The sequence below is a fragment of the Carica papaya genome, chromosome 2 (assembly GCF_054855325.1).
Source record: "Carica papaya isolate Zhongbai chromosome 2, ASM5485532v1, whole genome shotgun sequence".
NCBI classification, from domain to species: Eukaryota; Viridiplantae; Streptophyta; class Magnoliopsida; order Brassicales; family Caricaceae; genus Carica; species Carica papaya.
In genome coordinates this window covers 30,745,619-30,769,288 of record NC_142310.1, presented here as the reverse complement: position 1 = coordinate 30,769,288, position 23,670 = coordinate 30,745,619, and the positions used below count along the sequence as shown (strand labels likewise).

Genomic DNA, 23,670 nt, shown 5'->3' with positions numbered 1-23,670 from the left:
AACAGAGGTTCATACCTCAAAGTTCGTCATACATCCCGGAAGTACTAAAATATATCAAAGTATCTGACCTTAGTTTTGGTGGAGCATGATGAAAAGAGAGATAGTCGACTTTGTCTCCAAGTGTCTGGTATATCAACAGGTTAAAGCAGAGCATCAACACTCAGAGGGGTTACTTCAGTTATTATCGGTCCCGAAATAGAAGTGGGAACATATCACAATGGACTTCGGGACAGGATTGCCTAAGACACGGTCAATACATGATGCTATCTGGGTAAATTATCGACTGACTCACCATGTTCTCTCACTTCTTGACTATCAAGGTGACCGACCCCTTGAACAAGGTAGGAAGAATCTATATTCAGGAGATAGTTAGGTTATATGAACTTCTAGTGACAGTGGTATCCGACAGAAACACTAGATTCACTTCTAGATTTTGGTCTAATTTTTAGCAAATCATGGGGACGAAACTGTCTCTTAGCACCACATTATACCCTCAAACTGATGGGCAATCAGAGAGGACATTTCGCACACTGGAGGATATACTCCGGATTTGTGTTATAGACTTTGGGGGAGATTGGGATGATCGTCTACCTTTGATAGAGTTTGCCTATAATAACAACTATCAAGCAAGCATTGACATGGTCCCATATGAGGCATTATATGGCCGACCTTGTAAGTTGCATCTGCTGGGAAGAGGTGAGTAATAGAAAATTATTTGGCCAAGATCTTGTGGATGAGACTACAGTTAAGATAATTAAGATTAGGAAAAATAGCCAAACAGCTCAGAGAATGCAGAAGAGTTATGCGGATACCTAGAAGAGGAATTTAGAAATTGAGAAAGGCGATCAAGTATTTCTTAAAGTCACCCTTTCATTGGGAAAATTAAATCCCTGGTTCATTGAGACCTTTGAAATTTTAGATATAATTGGTACGTCTGCCTACAGACTAGCACTACAACAAGAGCTATCTAGAGTCTATAATATATTTTATGTGTTCATGCTACACAAGTACGACCTAGATATTTCAGACATCTTGTCCCTCGAACCCCTTTAACTCCAGAAGGATCTATTCTATGAAAAGATACCAGTAAACATTGTGAATAAAAAAAGTAGATTGTTTCACAACAGAGAGATTCCTTTCGTCAAAGTCCAATGGCAGAATCACACGCAGGGAGATGCCACTTGAGAACTAGAATTAGACTTTAAAACACAATACTCTCATTTGCTTACCTAAGAGAGAGGGTAACAAATTTGAGGGACCAAATTTTTCTTAAGGGGGGAGAGTTGTAATACCCGGGCCCGAAAATCAGCCTGGGATAATTTTTTTGTTTAAAAAAATTATATAAATAATTAATGTAATTTTATTTCAATATAATTTTGTTAAATTTTGAGAAAAAAGATGTGAAATTAAAAATAATTTTGGGGAAAAGGGGTGAAATTTTGAATATGCAGGGCGTTTTTGAAAGAAAAATTAAAAACATAGTGCTAAATCGTAAAAAAAAATGTTTGACCACGTGGGACGGCTCAGTCACAAATTCGAGTGAATCAGAGCATGTCGCGTGCGAGACAGGCTAACATCGGCTCCATGAAGAAGGCCACGTGGCTAATCGTGTGCCTGGACGATCTGACGGCCCATATCACATCTTTAAATGCGATCAGATGGAAGAGATTGATTGCAATGGACGGTTTAGATTCATCCATACAATCAACCTAAATGAAAAATCATCGAACGGACCCCATCGTTCCACATGTCCTCGAACGAACGACCTAGATGGGCACGAGATGAGTATTTAAACATTCCATCACATGAGAACCTAACCCTAGCCGCCCAGCCCTTACTGGAGAAGAAGAACCAGATACTGGAGAAGGAGGTTGATCCCCTGCCGCTGGAGAAGGAGGTCGATCCCCAACCGCTGGAGAAAGAGGCTGATCCCTAGTCGCTGCCGCACCGAAGCCATCGCGGACCACCAAAAAAAGTAAAAAAATTTCTTCCGCACTCGAAATTCAATTTTGAGTATTTCTATGGCCATATCAGAGCAAAAAGGACAGCAAGTGAGCTAGAAAATGCTGGCAAAGCCCGATAAAGCTGCCGCGGCCAAAACGCTAAACCCTCTCTGATGATCCCCTCTTTCCATTTTATGTTTCACATAAATTTTTGAGTATTGTGTTCATTGTCATTTTTCTATGTAAGTTAGTCGAAGAAGAAACCTCAATCGCGAAGGAGAACCGACGGAGCTGCCGTACCCCTTCCCCCCCGATCGTGTCGGTAGGTTTATTTTTTTATTTTCTATCCAACCGATGCCTCTTAATGTATTTTTTCGCAAGGATACATGTAAAATCGACCAAAATCGATTAAAACCGGCCAGACCGAGGTGAACTGCTGCCGTGTTGGAACCCTAAAATTGGCCAGAAATATTTTTCAACACCAATTTTAGATTTTTTGAGTTATTTTTAGGTATGTGATAAGTATTTTGATTTTCGTACGAAAAATTAAGGAAATATGGGATCCGTTAGGAGACATAGTAGATAGTACGATATTTTGAAATACTGATCTGGGTAAGAATCCCTCACCCTATTCTTTGTTACGGTAAATTGAGGTTTAATAATCAATAATTTTATGTTTTGTGAAAAATTAAACAAAAAAATCCTAAAAATAATTATAGGTCACTAGTGGAGGTAGAACCGGTCAGTTTATATTTGTCATAGTTTGTATGTGTTGCCTATTCATTTTACTATGCTGTCTAAATTGATTATTATTTCGTCATGTGCTTTAATTATTATTTTTAATTATTTTCTCGTTTATGGACTGCCTAATCATTATTTTATTGATCCGATTGACTGATTGGAAATAAAGGCCCTCACTACGTTTTTTGGCTATTAATGTATGAAATTGTATTGTTTACATAAATACTGTTTAATTAATCTGTGAATATAATATAAGATATTGGTATGCGCTTGGTGGTTGTTTTGTTGATGTGAATCTTTATGTGAAAGGCTAACTGGATATCCTGAGAAAGGGCGGATGGGATCGATACATAGTGAACCCTACCTGAGCGTTACCTCAGTCGGACGGGTTGGAAAATTCAATACCGAAAAGGTTTTGAAGATATAGTTCACTCTCATATCGGACGGGGTATCGTGACGATGGAATGTTTGGCGTCCATTACTGGACGGGGTATGTGAATGACTGGTTAATTGATAAATTTGGATATTGGGTTCACGCGTAGGGGAACATCTCTATGAACCCTAAGGGATACTAGTAAGCATGTAAAAAAAAGAAAAATTATCGTTTCTTGTTCACTTGTGCGTGAAATTGAAAGTTATATGGATATGGGTCTTTATAGGTTGATTTTTGAAAAACTCGTAATGGTAAGTATAGAATAAATAATTTTTTTTTCATGATAAATGAATTTACTTAAATTAAGGGCTCAATTAGTTATTTTTGGAATTTTTATTAACCTTCAATTTTTCGTATCAGTGATTAGTGTGATATTCTTAATAGGATAGTGTAGTTTATTCTTTTATTAAATATTTCAAATCAAGAGCACCAAGATCTAGATGCCGATCAGTAAGAAAGTTGTGAGTAGTTTACTTTTCGGACTCCTTCAAGAGTTTGTGAAGATTAACCCCTAGGACATTTATCTAATGTTTTAAATCATTTATTTGTTTCTCTTTACAAGTCGCTGTAGTAGAGACATTTCCGTAACTCTATTATGTATTCTAATTTATTGTGTAAGAAATGTAAATTTTAATATTATTGCTTGCTTCTGCATTTGAAAATATAAATTTATTTCCTTTTAAGTCTCAAGTCATTACAATATTTATATTATAAATATAATATATAAATATATCTAAATATAATATATTATGTATTTAAAGAAAAAGTTGTCTATTACTTTTAGAACATAAAACATAATTAACGGTCACATTAGATTTGATTATGTTTAAAGACATTTTCCAGTTAATACAACCTTCGACACAATGTAAGACCATCACCAATTGAAACTTGTGAAATTTGAAAACGATCATCACAAGCCAATTGTTTATTGAAATCTAAAATGCTCTTTCTTGACATCTTTGCTACATCCGGTACTTTCTCTTCCTCTTCGGCCACGAATCCGAACCATAATGTATTATCGTAGGCAATTAAACCTCCAATCTTAACCAATTCTATTAATTTCTCATGATATTTTGTGTAACTTACCTTGTCAGCATCGACAAATACAAAATCAAATTCGGGTTTATTATCCTGCATGTATATTAAGATTTTCATCATCATGTAATATATATTAACATTTTCATCTGGTATAAGAGATTGAATTGGAACTTACGTGGTTTAACAAGTGGGTTAAGGTTGTAAGGGCATCTGCCTCTATGAAGTCGATCTTATGTTCTACTCCTGCTTCTTTTATGAATGGTAATCCCACTTCATAAGCTTCTCTATTTATATCTATTGCTGTGATCTGCATGGCCAAAAATAACCCATGTATGAATTAACGATACATAAATATATATATATATATATATGTATATGTGATTACCTGGCCATCAGGAGGCAAGGCAAGTGCAGTGGCCAAGAGAGAATAGCCTGTAAATACACCAATCTCTAAAGTCTTTTTAGCATTGGCCACATTCAGTAGCAATTGCAAGAACTGCCCTTCATCAACTGGTACACCCATTAAGCTTCTGCAAATACCATTAATTACTTTTTTATTTGTATTAATTATTGATTAATTAATGAATTAGGTAAAGTAATTATATCACTTACCTTTCAGGGTATTTTTCTACAGTGGCTTCTCTTAGTTGTTTCAGTTGGGCGTGCTCCCTTGGGTAAACACTTGTCTCGTACACGTACTGGACATCATAAATTAAATTAAATTAAATTATTATATTTTATGACCAATGACCTAAGCTTCGTTCATTAATTACCATTACTCATTTCTAGAAAAGAGACTTAATTAATTAATTAATTACAAAATATTTTATAATTTTCCTATTGTAAGAAAAGAATTAAAAAATTGTTACTGAATAAAAGAGACCGAAACTCAATACCGCAAAAGCATTATCTAACGAACATTTACTGCAAATTATTCGAGTTAATCTTTTTTCTACCACCCTTTTGGATTTTAATTTTTTACCCAAAGATTTAAGAGTAATTTTAGAGGGCCGGAGTTTGCAGATTTAGCAGAGAGAGGGATGCATCCAACGAAACGACGTCGGATCGGAAACTTCTATGTTATGCGTTGCAGGAGCATTCAACATAAAACACATTTACTTTATCAATATAAATATATTCTTTTTCACTTACATTAAAATTAAAACAAGCTAATAACAATACTAATAGTTTAAAGTATTTTCCTGGAGGGAGTGCAGCTGCCTGCTAAACTCTCTCTGTTTTCCTTTTTCTTCTCTGCGAATCTTCCCACCCACCCCCCAGCAACCCAAAAACAAAAAGAAAACAGAGAGAGGAAACTTTCTCAAATGGGTATCCTCAGATCCCAATACTGCGTCGTTTTAGAGATGATCAACTCTCACAGAAAGAGAAACAAGAAAAGGAGGAAGAAGTAGAATAACATAATAATAAAATAAAAAAAATAAAAAAAAGAAGAATGAGGATGGAGGAGAGTACCTTCAAAAGAGAATCGGTCTTGAGAATACCTTTAGGAGGCAAGGACGCCATGGAAATGGAAATGGAGTGATCTGTTTTCTCTGCAGACTGCTGCTATGAGCAAGCGTGACCCAACAACCCTCCCCTTCTTTAAGGAGTTAGTTATGTACTTTTCTTTTTAATTTACCACCGCCTCGCTTTCTTCAATTTATATGCTCTTCTTTTTCTTTCTTATTATAAAATAAATAAATAAATATTTATTAATGTTATAGAACTACGGGTTTACATCCGTCCGTGCCACATTATTTATTTTTTTAAAAAGAAAACTTCATTATTATATGACAAAGGGCAAAAATAAAAAATAAAAAATAAAAAAGGTAACCACATCACAACCCACTTCTATAAGAATAAAACAGCAACGAAATAAAAAACTATAATTTAACCCTTTCGAATAATGTAAAATTTAATTTAAATTATTAATATATTAATAAAATTACGATGATCAATTTAAATTTCACTTTAATTACTAGAAAAATTATTATTCTTTAATGATTAAGTTTCTTAAATTAGTGTAATTACAATAATTGTAAATATCCAATTGTGTTTCTTTTATAAAATTACTATGTATAAATAATTTTTTTTTTCTAAATAATGCATTAAGTACTTAATTACAAAATTAAAAAATAATAAAAGATAAAAAAATTCATAGTATTCTCAAAAAGTAAATAAAAATTTGGAATAAATTAAGAAAATGTCACTCAACCTATAACATATGTATTGGACAACTACCAAATGAGTCTTACTCGTAAAGATTTGTATCATATTCTAACATTATTATGATCGATAAATGGTGGTGAATATGTGCAAGAGAAGTATCATATTGTACGTGATTGTGACAACTTTAATTTATTATAAAATATTCGAATTGCAATTATCATTTATAAGAATAAAATTTATCGTATTATTTTGTTGAATTAAAAATTAATTTACAGTAAAAAATTATTGAATACACTGTACTTTTAACATAAGATTACAACTATGTTAAAAACTTTATTTTCTAGATCATTACATCGATCGATAGCATGATGTTTAATGATAGCATCATAATACACCTAATATATATATATATATATATATGCATTTTGAATTATAAGTTTAATAATTAAGATAATTACATTAAATTAAAATATATGCTACTAATTACTTAAATTTATGAAATTAAAGAAAATGATCCAATTATATTATATATACAAAGCATCAAGTCTCGACAGCTTCTCAAACAAAATTACGTTAAGTTTATAATTTTATAAAATTTAATTAATTAACTAATTAAAATATTTAATAAATTATTATTTTAATGGTATATAAATATTATTGAGATAAATTATTTGTTGTAAGTTGATTATATTATACTTTAAATATATATAATTATAATAATAGTCACGTTATTTACAGTTTTATATCAATATGAATTTAAATATAAATAATATAATAAATAAAAAAATTTGTATCATATGTGAGAAAACCTTTATCTTTTGTAAAAAAAAAAAGGTATCATGATTCAGTATATACTTTTGACTCTATTTATTTATTATCTTGTAATATTTTATATTTTTTACTTATACTTATATGATTAAAACAACTTATATGAATGTTTTAATAAGGTCTACCAACAAATTATATATGTAGTGCGCTTGAGAAGTTAAATAATTGGCACAAATATTTTTAACTTTATTGATTGGGAGATCTAAACTTTCTAATTTTGTGCAGGAATCTCTATGATATAAAGTTCAATAAAAATCTTCAAAGTAGTGCCTATATACTATTGACAGACCAAGTATACGAAAAGAAAATTAGTGTCAACAATTAATTTTATGGAAGCTCCATCATCATATGCTTCATAATACTAACATAACTCATGAAACCTGTTATACAAAATTCTCTATTGTCGTGAATTAACTATCCTATAAAAAGTATTACTAATTACTTGTTGTCACGAGGGTAAAGTGAAAAAAAAAATCCATAAAATTATTAATTTTAAAATAATTTAAAATTGTTACCAATTTTATTTAACGTGAGATTAAATACTAGATATTTACTAGTCAAATCCGATATATTTTAAATTCAAGAATGATATGAAGTAAGAAAATATAAAGTACTAATTCAATAAAGTATACTAATTGATTACTTATATAATAATTTACATGCAAAAATTAAGTATAGGGTCAAATACAAAATACAAATCTATTTGTGGGTTATGTGGTAGTGTGATTCATTCTTAAATAAAAAAATTCACTAATTAGAAGGGTTTAAGAATATATCACAAACTAAAAATATGATAAAACATAAAATTTACAAGTAGCCATCCTACCAAATCTAGTGATAGTTGAAAAGTGAACCTCATGGTTACTTATATTAGCTCCATCAATCCAAAAAACTATAATGATTTTTGTTTTTGGAAATTTGAACCAAAACAAGATTAAAAAGCCTTTAAAGAAACAAGAATCCATTTATTAGTGAGTAGAAAAAGCAATACGTACAAATATCAAAATATCAAGAAAAATATAAATCATAATACCCATTATTATCATTATACACCATATTTGTTATAAAATACTAATTCGAACCCATTTACCCAAGCATTCACCCAAATTAACTTATTCACAAATCTTTATGCAGAGTCAAAACGAAAATAATTTATCAACCTCCTCCTACTTTAAACAAAAGAAGGAAAAAAAGAAAGAACCAGCATAAACAAAGCAAACTTAGTTACTTGCTAATGTAATTTTAGTGAGAGATAATTGAAGGGAAAGAGAGGAATTAACCGGAGGTGGTGAATTAATTTTAAATAAATTAATTAATGGTGCCAAATTTTCATCATTTAATCTCATGTGATTTATTTTTGAAAAGTGTCTTTCTCTCTGTGTCTGGAAGAACTTCAATATAGCATACGACAATTTTGTCTTCAGCGGATTAAATTTAACTTCAGACGGAATTACTTACAAAACGAAAGTTTGATTAAAAAGTTCCATATATATATATATATATATATATCTGTGTGTGTATGTGTGTATAAAGTTTGATTTAAAAGAAGACAAAACTCACCGACCTTGAAAATGAGATGGTAGGTGGATAACGAGTTTTTGTCATTTGTAGTAAAACCAAACTGGAGAAGCTTTGGTTCAACAGCTTCAGTATAGCCCTTTAATTAAAAAGGGTAAATCATTATATTACTTTTTCAGTTAAAAAAAAAAAAAAATTAAACTTTCGAAGTAAAATTGTAATAAAAAATTATTAGGGACTAAGTCCTCATACGGTCTTGAAAAAGTCATCTTAGGTATCATTAGAAGCATCTGAACTGTTTGTTTATCTTCTCACTACCTCCTCCAAGCTGGCAACAGAAGAGAATGAGGAACATATCTTCCCAATACTCGAGGAAAGTAATCGCGCTTTGCTACACTTGGCAGTGCAGACACGGAGAAGGAGAGACTGAAAAGGGAAGTATGATTACTGAGGAAGTAGATTCTGCTTAAGGAGAAAATATTAATATTAACGAGGGAGTTATTACACCAAGTCAAACCCAGTTGGGTAGTGGGTCACCGATTTTGGAGTCTGGTGAAGATCATGATTTCGAAATGGAAAATACTCAGGTGAGCTCTAGAAAGTGTGAGACGGAGAGAGTCTCCATGTGGTTTTTCTGAAAGTCTAGGAAACCAAAGGAGATCGGAAGAAGAAAGAAGGAATTAAACCATGGACTATCAAATTTAGCTATTAAGCCCAATACCCATAGGAATGTCAAAGGACCCAAACAAAAAAAATAAAAAATCTCATTCCGATATTCGAATTAAGGCCAGACCACAGAGAAGGGCACCATTGCCCATAAAACAAAGAAGAGTTAATCAAACAGGTGAGCCTCATTGCTCTTATGAAATTTTGGCTCTTTTTAAGTAGAAATAAGATTGTGATTGCCGAGGAGGATATTGGATTCCTTCTTATTTCTTATATGAATTTAAACTATTATTTTATGGAATTGTGGCGGTGTTGTGAGAGAGCTGAGCTATTTAGAGACGTACTCAAATTTTTCATACCCAAGTTGAGGGGTGTGGTCTACTCAATTGAGAGTTCATCAGTCCTAAGTTCACATGGACGAGAGGATTCATGAAAGTCAAATTGAACAAAACCAATTCTAATACTGCTCAACAAATCCAATTCCTTAAAAGTTCGATCTTAAAACCTTACTTGACGTGATTTTGATTACAGTTTAATTTTAATCATTTTAGACATGATCGAACATAAGCAAATTTTTAGATTCAAAGGGATATGAGAAACCTATATGATTTTAAATAATTTATATTTTATGTCTCAAACAATAATAACACTAATAAAAGAATGTTAATTTTTTAATTTTACTGAACACTTAAGAATTTAAAACGTAATATTATTCTGCGCGATTGATATTAATATTTAACTCACGTATAAAATTAAGCTAAATTTAAATAGGGAGGATTCATAGCTGAGTGTGAAATACAAATCTCTTCTAAAGAAAGAAAAGTCAGAGCTAAAAAATAGAGGTTTTTTCCTTTATGGGTTGAATGGGGAAGCAACCAACGCGTTTCCCATTTCCTAACATTTTCTTCGTTACTTCTATTTAACCCCACAGGAGAAAACGATAAAAGAGCATTAAATTAGTAAACTCGGTACCCAAAATATTACACATGGCAACTTCTCATTGGCTAAATTCTGAAGCTTCATATAACTGCAGGCACTGGACCATGCCTAACCGTAGAGAAGGCCACCCCGTTTGGCCTCTCCAAACCAGGTATCAAGTCCTTCACCCCCTTCCCCTCCACATTCCTAACTTGTTGAGACTGCAACATAATATCATCCCTCTTTTCTTATACGCTTTCCGTACAATTCTCATCCCTTTTTCTTCGTTTACAAGTATGTTGTCTTTATCATTATCTCTGAACCAGTGCCCAGTTTTCATTTGTTAACTCTTTGATTCCTATATATATATATATACATACATACTATATTCTGGTTGAAGATATCGTTGATTTTCGGAGAATCCCGAAGTTATGGTGAAATCAACAGATGATGGGCCTGTGTCAATTGCGCCATTTTTGAAGAAATGCTACGAGATGGTCGATAACGAGTCCACAGACTCCATAATTTCGTGGAGTCAAAGCAATAACAACAGTTTTGTTATTTGGGACATGACTGAGTTCTCTGTTCAATTGTTGCCTAAGCACTTCAAGCACAGCAATTTCTCTAGCTTTATCAGGCAACTCAATATCTATGTGAGTCGCTTTGTTTCTCCTTTATCTTCTCGCTTTTATGGCTACTGTTGTTAGGTTTTCTCGATTTGGTGGTTTGTCTTTTTGGTAATTGGTTGGGGAATTCTGAATTTGAGGTTTTAGCTTTTGTGTTACAAGTGGTTTTGGGCGTGTTTAGAAATTTAATTGTTGATGTTGGGGGTATTTTATGGCATAATTTGATCAGACAGAAAAAAATCGCCCCCTTGATATTCCATTTGTGATTACTTTTGATTTTTCATATTCTGAATTGGTTTCTTGTGTTGATTATGTAGGCTATGTCTTGGTCTTTGGCAATGGTTTATTGGTTTTAGCTTTCAGAATTCTGATTAACATGATATGAAGAGAGATTCAATACCCTTATTGGGCTTTTGCTTTAGTTTGATGGGTGAAGTAGGATATGAATATCATTGTTAATTAAGGTTTAATTGATTGTGTCTCAATTTCAAATTAGAAACTACTAAAAGTTTAATCGATAGAACAAAGCAATAATGGGTATGGGTATTTTATTTTTAGCTAATTCAGCTCAAAGCAAAGTTCTCTTATGTACATACTGTACGTTCTGTTTTTGCACTCAAGTGAGACTTTGTTGCATAGGCCAGGTTTCCCATTGGGATTAAGTGAAGTTTACTTCCCAGTGGTGCATACGATTTAGTTATCCTGAACATTGACAATGGGGTTTAGGAATATTTGCCGAATTCAAGTGTATTAGTAACCAGATTGTACTGCCTGTCATAAGGGATGAACAAGAATATCCCGGCCAATAAATGAAGTTTAATTTCGCAATCGGTGTTGAAACAAGTAAACAGAATAGTGGATGGTTAAAAATATAATGAACCTCTGAGGATTCAGATAATCTGCAATTACTCTTGTGGGCCTAGTCATCCAAGAAGGCTCTATTGACTGATTTGTAGATTGAGAGATAGATTTGACAACTGAGCTAAGCTCAAATCTTTGCAGTAATTATTAAGTGTTACAGGAGGAATAGTGAGTTGGAATACTTTATAAATGTGATTGGTTATTTCAAGTCTTCTTGAGAAAATCATGAAATGAAGATTTAGAGTGAAGAAATCATGTTTACGGGGTCTTTCAATTTACTCTTGTTCCTAGAGCACCTAGTAAATTTTTTTTTTTTTCCTTTGTCGCTACCTATCTTAGGTTTGAGCCTTTACTTAAAGGACTCAATGAAAAGAAAAAAAAAAGAAAACAGACAGAGGGAGAAAGAGAATTATTGAATTGAAGTAGATACTTTTACATCTAAAAAAATTGAGTTACATATATTTATACTGAAAATATCAAATTCCAAGTTCTTGAAAATTCTGTGTGAGATGTAGATCCCTGCATTTTTATCTCTCTGTGTTTGTATATATGTGTGAAATTATTCTAATAGAACCATCAGTATTAATCAGGCAATTAGTAACTTTTATTATTTTCCTTCAGGGTTTTAGAAAAATTGATACAGATAATTGGGAATTTGCCAACGATGGATTTGTTAGAGGTCAAAAGCATCTGTTGAAGAACATATCTAGAAGGAAAAATGTTCAGGCTGTTGACCAGCAAAAACAGTCACAAAAACAGGACAAGTCTGTTGAACCATGGGAGAAAATTGAAAGTACTGGTTTATGGAAGCAAGTTGAGGATTTGAAGACAGATAAAAATGCACTTGGGCAGGAGCTGATTAAACTTAGGCAGCACCAGGAGACTGCAGACAGTAAATTGTTGCGATTGAAAGATCGCCTTCAAGGAATGGAGAAAAATCAGCAGCAGTTGCTGTCATTCTTAGTGATGGCCATGCAAAGCCCTAGCTTTTTAGTTAAGCTGCTTCACCCTAAGGAAAACAATTGGCGAATGGCTGAGGCGGGAACTATTCTGGAACAAGAGACAGAGGAGGATGAGCTATTTCCTTCTGATGGTATGATAGTCCCTTACCAGCCTCCAGTGGATGGAACCCCAAATCCTGCAGTCACAGCAATAACAGGTTCACAAAATCTATCTGAATCTGATAGTTTTTTTGATGGGCTGAAAGATTTTTGTATGAATTCGGATTTCATGAAAAATTTCATGGAAGAAAATCATGCCCCGTTTATTCTGCCAGATTTATATGATGATTTTTCATGGGAACAACTTCTCTTAACGAGTTCCCTCAAAGAGAGCATTGAGGATCCTAAACATGATGACGAGGGGTCTAATGACTGCAGAGTGGAAACAGATTCAACAGATTCTGGAAACCACCTGGACAAGGTTCATGATTTTGAGCTTCTAATGCAACAAATTGAGAAATCCCATGACTCGGAGAAATCTCCAACTATGGAACTTCTAACTGAAAAGATGGACCATCTGGGTTCTGGTGAAACTAATCGTAAACGAAGACTGCCATAAGAAGAAACAGAAAAGTTATGCGCATGGGGGTACCTTTGGGCTATCAGCATTGGTTAAATAGTATATAGGTCATAATGAATGGTTTTCTTATCACATTTCCTGCTGAGAGTGATATCTCCATTTTGAGATGTAAGTTTAGTTGCTTCGAAAATATTTATATGTATATATATATACACACATATATACATATATACTTATTTGTTTATTTATTTTTTCTGATGCTGCAAACTATTAAAAAGTATAATTTTTTAAAGTTGGGGAATATATTGATATTCAACTGCTATGCAGTATATTTAAATTCACGGTTTGTTGTTGCTGATGGGAAGCATTAATAAATTTTGTACGACTCCGAAGATCTAAGCATGATGCCATTCGGCTGCTGCAAGGAAGTGTACATACATACTATAGTTTTGTAAATGTTATATTATAGTTGTAGCAAACAAATTTTTGGAAATGCCTTTCAAGAAATGAAAACCAGAAATTTTTATCATGTGACAGCACTTGCGGAATTTTGTATTTTCATGAGAAGAGGATGCATACTCTTGATATGAATGGTGCTTCTGACTTGTGGTGGTTGTCGTTACTAATTGTGTTGTATGTAGTAGCAGGGCATATCATCAATTGCGAGGATTCAGGTCACATGTGAAGCTCTATAACCAATTTTCAGAAGCTGCTGAATTTGTCCGACCACCTGAAGTTAGATTGTTTCAGGATGAAAGAATGTGCAACACTGCACCTACTGAGAGCTATGCCAGTCTCGTTGTGCCATGCTTCTGTCCTAATCAAACTGCAACTTCAGCCCTGCCTCTTCTTCTTATTACTCTCTCTCTCTCTCTCATACACACACACACACACACACAAATGTTTGTATCATGCATGAATTTGCATAAAAGAAGATGTAATTATTTGTGTTATGAAAAATGGTACAAGAAATGGTCCAAAATATTATAAGATGATAAGAACGACAGTAGAAGTAATTAAAAGAACCTCCACAAAATGATTCATTAATTAATTATAAGTGTAGGTTTAGGGCAATGAACTAAGGGTGAACAGCCTTTGCCAAGCCAAAAGCTGCTGCAGAGGCAATGGCTCCAATAAGGGTAGTTTGGATTGCACTGATCAGTGGTTTGTTACCGGTAAAATAGCCCTTGGCAAAGCCGAAGACCAGAAGGGCCACTAGGGTCAAGCCAACGGATGCAACCACAGCGTCTGTGGCTCGAGGAATGAACATGTAAGGTATGAGTGGCACTAGTCCCCCCATTATGTATGCTATCGCTATTGTCACTGCACTCTCCACTGCTCTTCTTGGATCTGGCTTCTCCAATCCCAGCTCAAATCTGCATTATTCACATGCTAATCAAATTACCAACATCCAGACAACAGTTATTAATCCTCAAAATGTGATGATTTAGAATTCTACAAGTGCCGGCAGTGTTCAAGATTCTCTTTGAGGTTACATATTTTCATTGTGTAGTTTTGTAAATCATACGTACACACACACACACATTCATGATATGTAAGCTCTCATGTTAAAAATAGGATTAATTATGACATTATATTATATCTACTTATGATATGAGTTATTTTTTATATGAATAATTGACAACTTTTTTTTTTTTAATAAAAAATTATAATTTGAATTAATTTATACATTTTTATGTATTTTTATTACAAGATTATATTATTATTAATGTATGTCTCATTTAAATAATAAAAAATATATTTTTTTTTAAAAAAAATAAACAACTATCATGCTTTAGAAATTCGGTGCTTTCACATTTTTAAGCCTTAAATTTCAAGATAAACAAATAGTATGTGTCGAAACATAAAACAATATAATTAACTAATGAATTCTATCTCATAGCTTCCAGAACAAACCACCTCCCTTAATTATTAATAAGTTATTCACTTGGAAAAGCAAGCTCCATTAAATTAATTAATTACTTAAAACAAGTGAAAAAGAAGAGGAGAAAAAAAGTTTGTAAGTACAGAAACATAAATCATGTTAGTTGTTAATTCACTATCAACGACAAAAGTTGAATCTCCTCTCACCACCATCAGATTCTGAACCATGCCTACGGGCTTTTATCTCAATGGAGCTTTTGGAAGAATATTCTTCTAAAAAAAGAGAAACTTTTGAAAAGCAAATATACGCGTTTTAATGCTTGGTATGGAAATGGTTTGAATTGCTGGATTCATTTTTCTGTATATATTTTGTTTCATTGCGTCTAAGAAAACAAATAAAAAGAAAAGGGATATGTTGGGTTTTCAAGATTTCTTTCTGAAAAATGGTGAGTTTATTGATTTGAAAATTTGTTGGTTACATATAAAAGCAGAAATGTATATACTACGTTGATTGAGTTTCTGAAAAAGATAAGTCTTAAGTCTTCCACTAGTCCAAATCATCTCCATGTCCATATAATAACACTTATTCATATCGTTATATATATATATATATATTCATGAAATTTGTGCTAAAGAAGGGTGAACTTACTTCATCATGAAATCAAGCCAGGCTTGAGGGTTCTTCCTTAGAGCATTCACCACAGGCGCGTATTCATGCGGTTCTATCCCATACTGCGCCAATATCTCCGCCACCTCAGCGGCCTCTGCATTTCAAACACAATAGACTCGGTCAGACTCAATTCTTTTTCAAACACCGTCCGATTGTTTTTTCAAAAAAAAAAAAAAAAAAAAATCAAACGACTCGACCTGATTCAAACAAGTGACGGTATATATTCGAGGTAGAGTGAAATGGCGTGCATGAACGCACCTGTGTCAGGAAACGCGATGATCTCGTCCTGCTCTCTTTTCACCTCCCTCGCGTAGTGGTCGGCTTCGCTTTTAGCCGCGAGATACCTTAACAATCACGAGACTGCTATATCAATCTCGTATATTACAATAAATAATCTGGTATTAAGAAGCAGATATTAGGTGTTTAATTTACCCGCCGAGTCCCATTGAGATTGCGCCGGCAGCTACTTCGGCGATTCCGGCGGTAAGAACGATGGAGGAGGGGGCATTGGCGCCGGAGAGTCCGGCGGCGAGGGCGAAGGGAACGGTGAGACCATCGGAGACACCGATGATAATGTCGCGGACAATTTCGCCGGCGGTGAAGTGCTTTTCTTTGTGCTGGTTGAGAAGCGTCTGCTTCTCGGGCTCTATGACGACCGTGGTGGTGGTGATGCTGTTTTCTCCTGCCATTTTCACCGTGCGACTCGTTAGAAGCTAGGATGGAGCGTATATATGTACTACCAGCCGTACTGGTATCGGACAATTACAGTCGATAGACAGAAAAAGGTAGGGAATCTCGGGAGCGTTTTGATCAAAGAGGGGGCGTTGATTTGCTTTCTGATACATTAATGGGCGTCTTGTCTTGGTTTTTTTTTTTTTTTTGGTTGTTGTTGTTTCCTTTTTTGTTCTAAAGGTTTATTTCGGGTGGAAGTATGAGTTAGGGGAATATCACATGATTTCTTCTTTTTTCTTAGTTTTCCATATAAGTTTATTTTTATTTTTATCAATTAAGTAATATATAAATATTAATTACAATATAATATAATTAATTTCTAAATTGAGAATATAGTATAATTTTAATTTTTAATTTTTATAGAAAAAATAATTAACCAATTATTCAACTAAATAACAATTATTTTTTAAAAAAGTCAAAATTCATCACAATTCTACGAAAATAGTTCTAACATAATTGTTAATATTATAATGTCGTACATTATGCAATCAAAAATATGATTAAAATAGTATAAATAAAAACTATATTTGTAATTTATTTACATTAGATATTGTTTTAATAATTTTTTATAAAATTTAATATAAACTAATATAATATAGTACAAATGTTACTGTGTGCGTGGTTTCCTTAAATCGTCACTCTTGCTCTCTTACTAATTTGTTTTGATCTCTATTTCTTCTTGTCAAAAAATTTTTTTTTTTTTCATCAAAATTTACAAGTGGACGATGACTTGAAAAAAAATTTGACGTAAACGAGTTAAGGCCACGTGTCCAAACATGTAATGTTGACTTATGTGTTGACTTAACGGTGTTTTAACAGTGTTATATTGAAAGCATCACTGTTCATATAAAATAAAATAAAATAAAATGAAATAGTAAATGTGGTATTTTACTATTTTAAGTCCTATACCTCGAAAGCATCATCAGGGTTAAGCATGCTAAGATGGATATCCTCAAAATATCTCGTTGGGCTATTTTGGGAAAACCCAATCTGTGAGTCTCATTTTAAAACCCTAGCCCAAAATAAAGTGCTAGGGTTTTTCTTGTCCTCCTCATCTCAGCCTATAAATTCCTCACCTCTTTTCCTCTCGGAGATCTGAGCAGCGTCGGCCGTCGGGTGTGTTTTCCTGATCTACTGTTACACCCAGGTAGCGTTCTTTTCCTTTGTAGGATTTTTCAACTACTCCATTAGTTTCAATTTTGGGCTCTTAAAGAATGATTTGTTCTCTGAATTTAAGAGCTGGGTTTTTTCTGCCTTCGTTTTAATTGATTGAATTTGCGAGACCTTAGGAGTTAGGGTTACCTCCATTTGATATTTATTTGATGATTGATGTCTCTGATGATGATGTTAGTTAAAAATACTTTCGTTCTTCTGAGTTTCCTATGAGGAATCATTAATGGAGACCTGAACTGAAGAGACATTCATTTCTTGCAGTATGCTGTCTTGCACTTGCTGTCTTTTTGCTAACTGGTCAAGTTAAACGAGAGGAACTGAGGTCACCTTAAGTTGGGTTTCCACCCCCCAACTAAGACACGTTTCTGTCGAGTGATTTTGTGGTTCTTCATTCATGATCTTTTTTCTTGAAACTGACACCTTTGTGCTTTGTGTTTCTTGATTTTTGTTTTCAACGACGTAAAGTTTACTAATATTCAGGTTTTGCCTCTAAGGATGAATAAAACAAAACTTTCGTTCTTCCTAGATGATCCATGCGGAAGCTTTCTGGAGACCTGAACTGAAGAGGCTCGATTTGTTTTAGTTATCTTTGGTTAAATTGTAATTTTCCTTCTAAATTCGTGATCTTGACGTGCAGTCTAGATTTATAAGAATTTAATTTGGTAATGCTGTTGGGTATGAGATCACATCTTCATAATTTGCAGTGGGGATTTGCAAAAATCTTATCACTATGTATTAAACTCTTAGATGTATAACCCATTGTTGATACCTTCTTTAACTTGGAAATTTTGCTTTCATAAATGGTCCATTTGGCAGTTGGGATTTTCAAAAATTTTCTTTAATATGCAAATTTTGGGTGAAAATAATTCTCTTGTTTTCCTATCCGTCTCTTAGCTTGAGTGGATATTCAAATCTTCTTCTCTGATGATGTTCATGATAAAACTTTCGTTCTCCTGAGCTTATCAATGCTGAAAAGTCTGTGGAGACCTGAGCTGAAGAGTTTATCAAGAAGATTTATTTTTTCCTCTTTCATGTACTACAATTTATACTAGGAGAAATTGATGTTTTTTCCTTTTGAAAAACAGGGATGCTTGTTCTCCTTTTTTCTTTCTTTTCTCCTTTATATTCATGTAAAGAATCTTTGCGTACACAGTGTCTTACGTTTAAATAATCAAGGTAGCAATGTTACTTTTCAGTTCGGTTCAATCTATGTTTTTGTTTGGTATGAGAAGGTTGCAATGGCTACAGCTGAAAGCCATTTTAGCATTTTTACATTCTGAATCATGTGTGGTTCTGGCTTTGCCTTCTGGATTTGTTAATGTTTTGTATGTTTAATGATTTTGTTTGGATGTATTTTTCCAGGTCTTTGCAAAGCTACAGTCTGTAGTATTCTTTGGCAGGCTCTGACATTCTGAAAAAATGAGGTGAAACAAATTCTTCTTTTCTTGTAGTTATCACAATAATTTTGTTGTATCTTCTGGTTATTTATTTCTCAGCACTGATGAGTTTTGTCTTAAATTTTGCTTGTCTTTACAGCCGGCCAATGGAAGAAGATGTAAGTTTTTGGCAATAGTAATTTCCTTGATATATATTGGTTCTGTAAATTCCTCGAGAGTTCTAAATACTTGAGAGATTATGTTACTGTTGTAGGGTGGTAAGAATGAGGAAGAAGAGTTCAACACAGGACCGCTCTCTGTTCTGATGATGAGTGTTAAGAATAACACTCAGGTAATAGTTTCTTAACTATCTCATGAATCTTGCTTGTATGTTGCTTTTTATAGTATGGAGAATGTAAGGATTTGAAATTGATAATTGTTAATCTCTAAACAGGTGCTCATCAATTGTCGGAACAACAAAAAGCTTCTAGGTAGAGTAAGAGCCTTTGATCGGCACTGTAATATGGTTCTAGAGAATGTTAGGGAGATGTGGACTGAGGTTTGTTTCATTGGTCAAAAAGCACTTGTGATTACATACAAAAGGTTGCATATTTGTATTTATCTCTATAAATTGAACTTCAATTCTTTGGTGTACTGCAGGTACCAAAGACTGGGAAGGGCAAGAAGAAGGCATTGCCAGTTAACAAGGATAGATTTATCAGTAAAATGTTCCTTCGCGGTGACTCAGTTATTATTGTTCTTAGGAATCCTAAGTAACTTTGACTGACTTAGTTAACTATTTGAATTTGAATGAATTGAGGAGGGAGTTTTTGTAATCTGTAACATGAACTCAAGCTGAAGATATTCATGGATATGTATTCTGCAAAATCCATGTCTGCTGGATGCTGAAACATGACGATCAAGAGCATGGTTGTAGTGTATTTTGTGGAAGCAGTAGTAACGATTTTGTATATTTGAAAATGGAGAAGTATCAATATATGTATGACAATTTATTTCTAGCATCATGGAAAATGTATAAACTTAGTAAAATTCTCATTCTTTCTAGACCTTTGTGAATATTTGTTCTTCTTAAAGCTAAACATGAATTTTGAAACGGAATTATTCAAAAATCTTTTATAAAGCAATCATGTACTCATTTTAACTAGAACAAGTATATCAATTTTTGTATAATATATAACTAACTTACTATTTGAATTTCAAATAAAATTTAAACTATTATCATTTTAGTATTTATGTGATTTTCCAATTAGCTAATATAAATTTGCATATCATTTATAGATGTATTCCAAACATTGCTTAGCAGAAAAGGGGTAGAATCGTGGGTTAATGTTATAGTTGGTGTATATAAATAAGCTTTCCTTTTAATTATACGTATTTGCATATAATGGTGTGCATGTGCAGTAAAAAAAATATTAAAATAAAAAAACTTATGTGTTTTAATTTTATAATTATCTTTTAAACATTACTTTGATTTACTAATTATCAGAGAAGTTTATTCATAAACATTTATGAGCTTGGGAATGAATATTAAATTGAAAATTTTAGATTTGATCTTAACTGGGTACGGTTCTATTCTGGTGAAGTCAAATATCAAACCTTGACTTCAATTTCTCTCTCCCTCAACCATGCCTTCTGTTCCTCAACATGAGGAGGCGCGTGAGCATCTCCTGCAGATCGACCGTGGCCTCGGATCCCAGGGATTCAAGATCCGAGTTACCGACTTGAGCCGATTATCCGACTCGGGAACTCCGATTTTGAACCGGGTGAACATGGATATACCTGAAGGAATTATCGTGGGGATCATAGGGCCCAGTGGCAGCGGCAAATCAACGCTTCTCAGGGCTCTCAATCGTCTCTGGGAGCCACCTGCTGGAGCCGTCTTCTTGGACGGTCGTGATATTAGGGATCTCGACGTTATAGCCCTTCGCCGTCGAGTCGGCATGCTCTTCCAACTTCCGGCGCTATTCCAAGGTGGGGGTGTACCTTAATTCTTATGATTAAAGTATTTATTTATTTACAAATAAAAATTTAATTCTTATGGTTATCTGAGCTGCATCACAAATTCACTTTAAATGATAAGTGCATATATAATCTTAACTTGGAATTTAACCAAGATCAAGTCATACCGAAAAATAAATTAATTGTTATTTCAAAATTTATATATGATTAAATTAGGGGATGATGAAAATTTTGCCAAATAATAAAAAAAATTGATAATTTGGAAAATTTCCCAAATTAAAATTTCTTATAAAATCAACTTTCATCCTTTTCCTTTTTTAGTTGTAATAAACATAAACAATATGCTTTGGTTCAGGCACAGTTGCAGATAATGTAAGATATGGGCCGCAACTGAGAGGACAAAGGTTAACAGATAGTGAAGTTTGCAAATTACTGATGCTTGCAGATCTTGATTCCTCCTTTCTGGTTAAGAGCGGTAATGAATTATCAGTTGGTCAAGCTCAAAGAGTTGCACTTGCTAGAACCTTAGCTAATAATCCAGAGGTATACCCAGAAATTAAAAACTACCAAATTTATAAAAATTTTATCAAATGTTCTCTTACCCATTTGAGTTGTTGAAGGTTTTGCTGTTGGATGAGCCAACGAGCGCTCTCGATCCGATATCGACGCAGAATATAGAAGATGCTTTAGTGAAGTTGAAGAAGAAAAATGGAATGACAACAGTGATGGTGTCTCACAGTATCAAACAAATCCAGAGGATTGCTGATATTGTTTATCTTCTTGTTAATGGTGAGGTTGTTGAAGTTCTAAAACCTGATGAGCTCTCTCAAGCCAAACATCCTATGGCACTCAAGTTCCTTCAACTCAGCTCTTAACAAGTTTTTATTTAGCATTGTAAGCATTTTGTTCAATAAGTCTGGCTTTGGTTGTATTTGTAAGACATTATCAATCGCATAAACTTGTGTAATTATCTCATTAAGAATTAGAATACTATAATTTATGTTGTGTTTTCTGTAATTTTTACTTTCATGTTCATAATTACCTAGACTTGTGCAAGTTCTGTCTCTAAATTCCTATAGTTGGGATATATTTGAAACATATTTAAATTTAAATTTAGCTGGATATGAATAGTAGTAAAATAAAATAAGGCATGTATTTGTCAAATTATTATGAGACCAAAACTATTTTCGTTCCTTGGTGAGATAAAATGTGGTTAATTAATGAAATGTAAAAATAAAAAATAAAAAAAAAAAATCAGTGATATACTTAATTTTTATGAGATTAACATTATTTGTAAAGTTTCGGAATTTAAATGAAAATAAAGTTATAAATTAAATGTGTAAACGAGATAAATAGAATTAAGATTTACATTTCTTATAAAATAATTTAGAATGTTCAATACAATTATTAGAATATCCATTATTAAAGAACAAACGAAAATTAAAGAAATAAACGAAAAGTAAATGACTAAACAATCCTAAAACGACATTCAATACCTTTTGAAGAGAGTTCGGGTAGTGAACTATTTGCAACATTTTTGTTGATTGAGATCTGAATCTTAATTCTCTTTATCTGAAATAGTTAATGAAAATGTGAACTACACTAACCCAGTAAGAATATCACACTATCATAGATACAGAAAATTAAATATTAGTAAAAATCAAAAGAACAACCAAATGAGCCCTTAATTTAATATAAATTCATTTATTATAAAAAAGTCGTTTATTCCGTTTTGTATAACAAGTCTTTCCTAACAATAACTTATAAAAACTCATATTCATGCACTATTATTTATCACATAGAAGATAAGAAGAACGATCATTTTACATTTTTACCCGCTTATCGAAACCCTTAGGGGTCCATATGGATGTCTTTCTACTCGTGAACCTAATATTCAATTAAATAATTAACCGGCCGTCCTCATACCCCGTCCGGTAACGGGTGCCAAACATTTCACCACCTTGATATCCCATCCGGTATGAAGGTGAACCATATCTACCAAACCTTACTGGTAAATGACTTCCTAAGGGACTTCTTAACCCCGTCCGACTGAGATAACGGTAGGGTTCCCTATGTACCGGCCCTTTCCGCCATTTTTCGGGTACCTAGTAAGTCTTTCCCATACAGATTTCCATCAGCATAACAATTAATCATGCAATAACCAAAACTCATTTTATACTCACCGTTCACTTAAACAATAATATAGTTTAACACAGCTAAATAACTAATGGCCAGAATACCGGCACATAATGCAGGAAAAATAAATAATAAAATAACCAAAAATACCCTAAAGATCATCAATTGAGTTATGCACAGCATAATAGTAAACAAATATATGCAATATAGAAAAATAAACAGGAAATCAAAACGATTGTGAACTAACTAGTTCCAGCTCCACTAGTGACATGTAATTATTTATAAAGTTCTTTAATTTTTCATAAAAACACACAATTATTAATTATTAAGCCTCAATTTGTCGTAACAGAGAAAATAGTGAGGAATCTTTACCCGAATCGGTATTTGGAATGCTAAACTTTCTACAGCGCCTACTGGCGGTCCCCGAATTTTCTGAATTATCCATACAGGATCCAAA

At 33.1% G+C, this 23,670-nt stretch overlaps 5 protein-coding genes and 3 non-coding genes across 10 annotated transcripts; 6 read left to right on the top strand and 2 right to left on the bottom strand.

Annotated features, from left to right (window-relative positions):
* Window positions 1-3,905: 3,905 nt before the first annotated feature.
* LOC110823824 (putative caffeoyl-CoA O-methyltransferase At1g67980) lies at window positions 3,906-5,798 on the bottom strand. The gene is made up of 5 exons (XM_022054306.2): window positions 5,629-5,798; window positions 4,768-4,853; window positions 4,541-4,685; window positions 4,331-4,462; window positions 3,906-4,248 (listed from the first exon to the last, which is right to left on the bottom strand). Exons 1-5 carry the CDS (start codon window positions 5,677-5,679, stop codon window positions 3,961-3,963), a joined length of 702 nt encoding a protein of 233 aa, XP_021909998.1. The 5' UTR covers window positions 5,680-5,798; the 3' UTR covers window positions 3,906-3,960.
* Window positions 5,799-10,398: 4,600 nt separating this feature from the next.
* Window positions 10,399-13,791, top strand: HSFA8 (heat shock transcription factor A8). Of its 3 annotated transcripts, none has more exons than XM_022054261.2 (3): window positions 10,399-10,907; window positions 12,363-12,900; window positions 13,018-13,603. In XM_022054261.2, exons 1-3 carry the CDS (start codon window positions 10,686-10,688, stop codon window positions 13,299-13,301), a joined length of 1,044 nt encoding a protein of 347 aa, XP_021909953.1. In that variant the 5' UTR covers window positions 10,399-10,685; the 3' UTR covers window positions 13,302-13,603. The 3 variants fall into 3 exon arrangements, 2 of the variants coding, with proteins under 2 accessions (XP_021909953.1, XP_021909952.1); XR_015817227.1 differs by having other exon boundaries at window positions 10,400-10,907; window positions 12,363-13,430; window positions 13,590-13,791; XM_022054260.2 differs by having other exon boundaries at window positions 10,400-10,907; window positions 12,363-13,603.
* Window positions 13,792-14,182: 391 nt separating this feature from the next.
* VIT1 (vacuolar iron transporter 1) lies at window positions 14,183-16,755 on the bottom strand. Its single transcript, XM_022054262.2, has 4 exons — window positions 16,249-16,755; window positions 16,075-16,160; window positions 15,796-15,910; window positions 14,183-14,638 (listed from the first exon to the last, which is right to left on the bottom strand). Exons 1-4 carry the CDS (start codon window positions 16,503-16,505, stop codon window positions 14,341-14,343), a joined length of 756 nt encoding a protein of 251 aa, XP_021909954.2. The 5' UTR covers window positions 16,506-16,755; the 3' UTR covers window positions 14,183-14,340.
* Window positions 16,756-17,558: 803 nt separating this feature from the next.
* Window positions 17,559-20,116, top strand: LOC110823571 (uncharacterized). Its single transcript, XM_022053970.2, has 6 exons — window positions 17,559-17,695; window positions 19,084-19,145; window positions 19,258-19,276; window positions 19,372-19,449; window positions 19,552-19,656; window positions 19,758-20,116. The coding sequence occupies exons 2-6, from the start codon at window positions 19,141-19,143 to the stop codon at window positions 19,872-19,874; spliced, it is 324 nt and encodes a 107-aa protein (XP_021909662.2). The 5' UTR covers window positions 17,559-17,695; window positions 19,084-19,140; the 3' UTR covers window positions 19,875-20,116.
* Window positions 17,880-17,967, top strand: LOC148268957 (small nucleolar RNA Z159/U59). Its single transcript, XR_015817435.1, has one exon. It is a non-coding gene; the product is annotated as a small nucleolar RNA Z159/U59 (small nucleolar RNA).
* Window positions 18,207-18,290, top strand: LOC148268956 (small nucleolar RNA Z159/U59). Its single transcript, XR_015817436.1, has one exon. It is a non-coding gene; the product is annotated as a small nucleolar RNA Z159/U59 (small nucleolar RNA).
* LOC148268955 (small nucleolar RNA Z159/U59) lies at window positions 18,639-18,723 on the top strand. The gene has a single exon (XR_015817437.1). It is a non-coding gene; the product is annotated as a small nucleolar RNA Z159/U59 (small nucleolar RNA).
* Window positions 20,117-20,660: 544 nt separating the features above from the next.
* ABCI17 (non-intrinsic ABC protein 3) lies at window positions 20,661-22,094 on the top strand. The gene is made up of 3 exons (XM_022054399.2): window positions 20,661-21,089; window positions 21,433-21,620; window positions 21,698-22,094. The coding sequence occupies exons 1-3, from the start codon at window positions 20,744-20,746 to the stop codon at window positions 21,950-21,952; spliced, it is 789 nt and encodes a 262-aa protein (XP_021910091.1). The 5' UTR covers window positions 20,661-20,743; the 3' UTR covers window positions 21,953-22,094.
* Window positions 22,095-23,670: the final 1,576 nt, after the last annotated feature.

What these genes read in the sequence shown, in the direction of transcription:
- LOC110823824 (XM_022054306.2), bottom strand. Translation starts at nt 5,679, where the DNA reads ATGGCGTCCTTGCCTCCTAAAGGTATTCTCAAGACCGATTCTCTTTTG. An exon ending in AGACCGATTCTCTTTTGAAG is followed by an intron (nt 4,854 to 5,628) that starts GTACTCTCCTCC and finishes TATGATGTCCAG; the next exon opens with TACGTGTACGAGACAAGTGT. An exon ending in TAACCCACTTGTTAAACCAC is followed by an intron (nt 4,249 to 4,330) that starts GTAAGTTCCAAT and finishes ATATACATGCAG; the next exon opens with GATAATAAACCCGAATTTGA.
- HSFA8 (XM_022054260.2), top strand. Translation starts at nt 10,686, where the DNA reads ATGGTGAAATCAACAGATGATGGGCCTGTGTCAATTGCGCCATTTTTG. An exon ending in TCAGGCAACTCAATATCTAT is followed by an intron (nt 10,908 to 12,362) that starts GTGAGTCGCTTT and finishes ATTTTCCTTCAG; the next exon opens with GGTTTTAGAAAAATTGATAC.
- VIT1 (XM_022054262.2), bottom strand. Translation starts at nt 16,505, where the DNA reads ATGGCAGGAGAAAACAGCATCACCACCACCACGGTCGTCATAGAGCCC. An exon ending in ATCTCAATGGGACTCGGCGG is followed by an intron (nt 16,161 to 16,248) that starts GTAAATTAAACA and finishes GTGATTGTTAAG; the next exon opens with GTATCTCGCGGCTAAAAGCG. An exon ending in TGGCTTGATTTCATGATGAA is followed by an intron (nt 14,639 to 15,795) that starts GTAAGTTCACCC and finishes TGAATAATGCAG; the next exon opens with ATTTGAGCTGGGATTGGAGA.
- LOC110823571 (XM_022053970.2), top strand. An exon ending in GTGTTAAGAATAACACTCAG is followed by an intron (nt 19,450 to 19,551) that starts GTAATAGTTTCT and finishes ATCTCTAAACAG; the next exon opens with GTGCTCATCAATTGTCGGAA. An exon ending in TTAGGGAGATGTGGACTGAG is followed by an intron (nt 19,657 to 19,757) that starts GTTTGTTTCATT and finishes GGTGTACTGCAG; the next exon opens with GTACCAAAGACTGGGAAGGG.
- ABCI17 (XM_022054399.2), top strand. Translation starts at nt 20,744, where the DNA reads ATGCCTTCTGTTCCTCAACATGAGGAGGCGCGTGAGCATCTCCTGCAG. An exon ending in ACTTCCGGCGCTATTCCAAG is followed by an intron (nt 21,090 to 21,432) that starts GTGGGGGTGTAC and finishes GCTTTGGTTCAG; the next exon opens with GCACAGTTGCAGATAATGTA. An exon ending in CCTTAGCTAATAATCCAGAG is followed by an intron (nt 21,621 to 21,697) that starts GTATACCCAGAA and finishes GAGTTGTTGAAG; the next exon opens with GTTTTGCTGTTGGATGAGCC.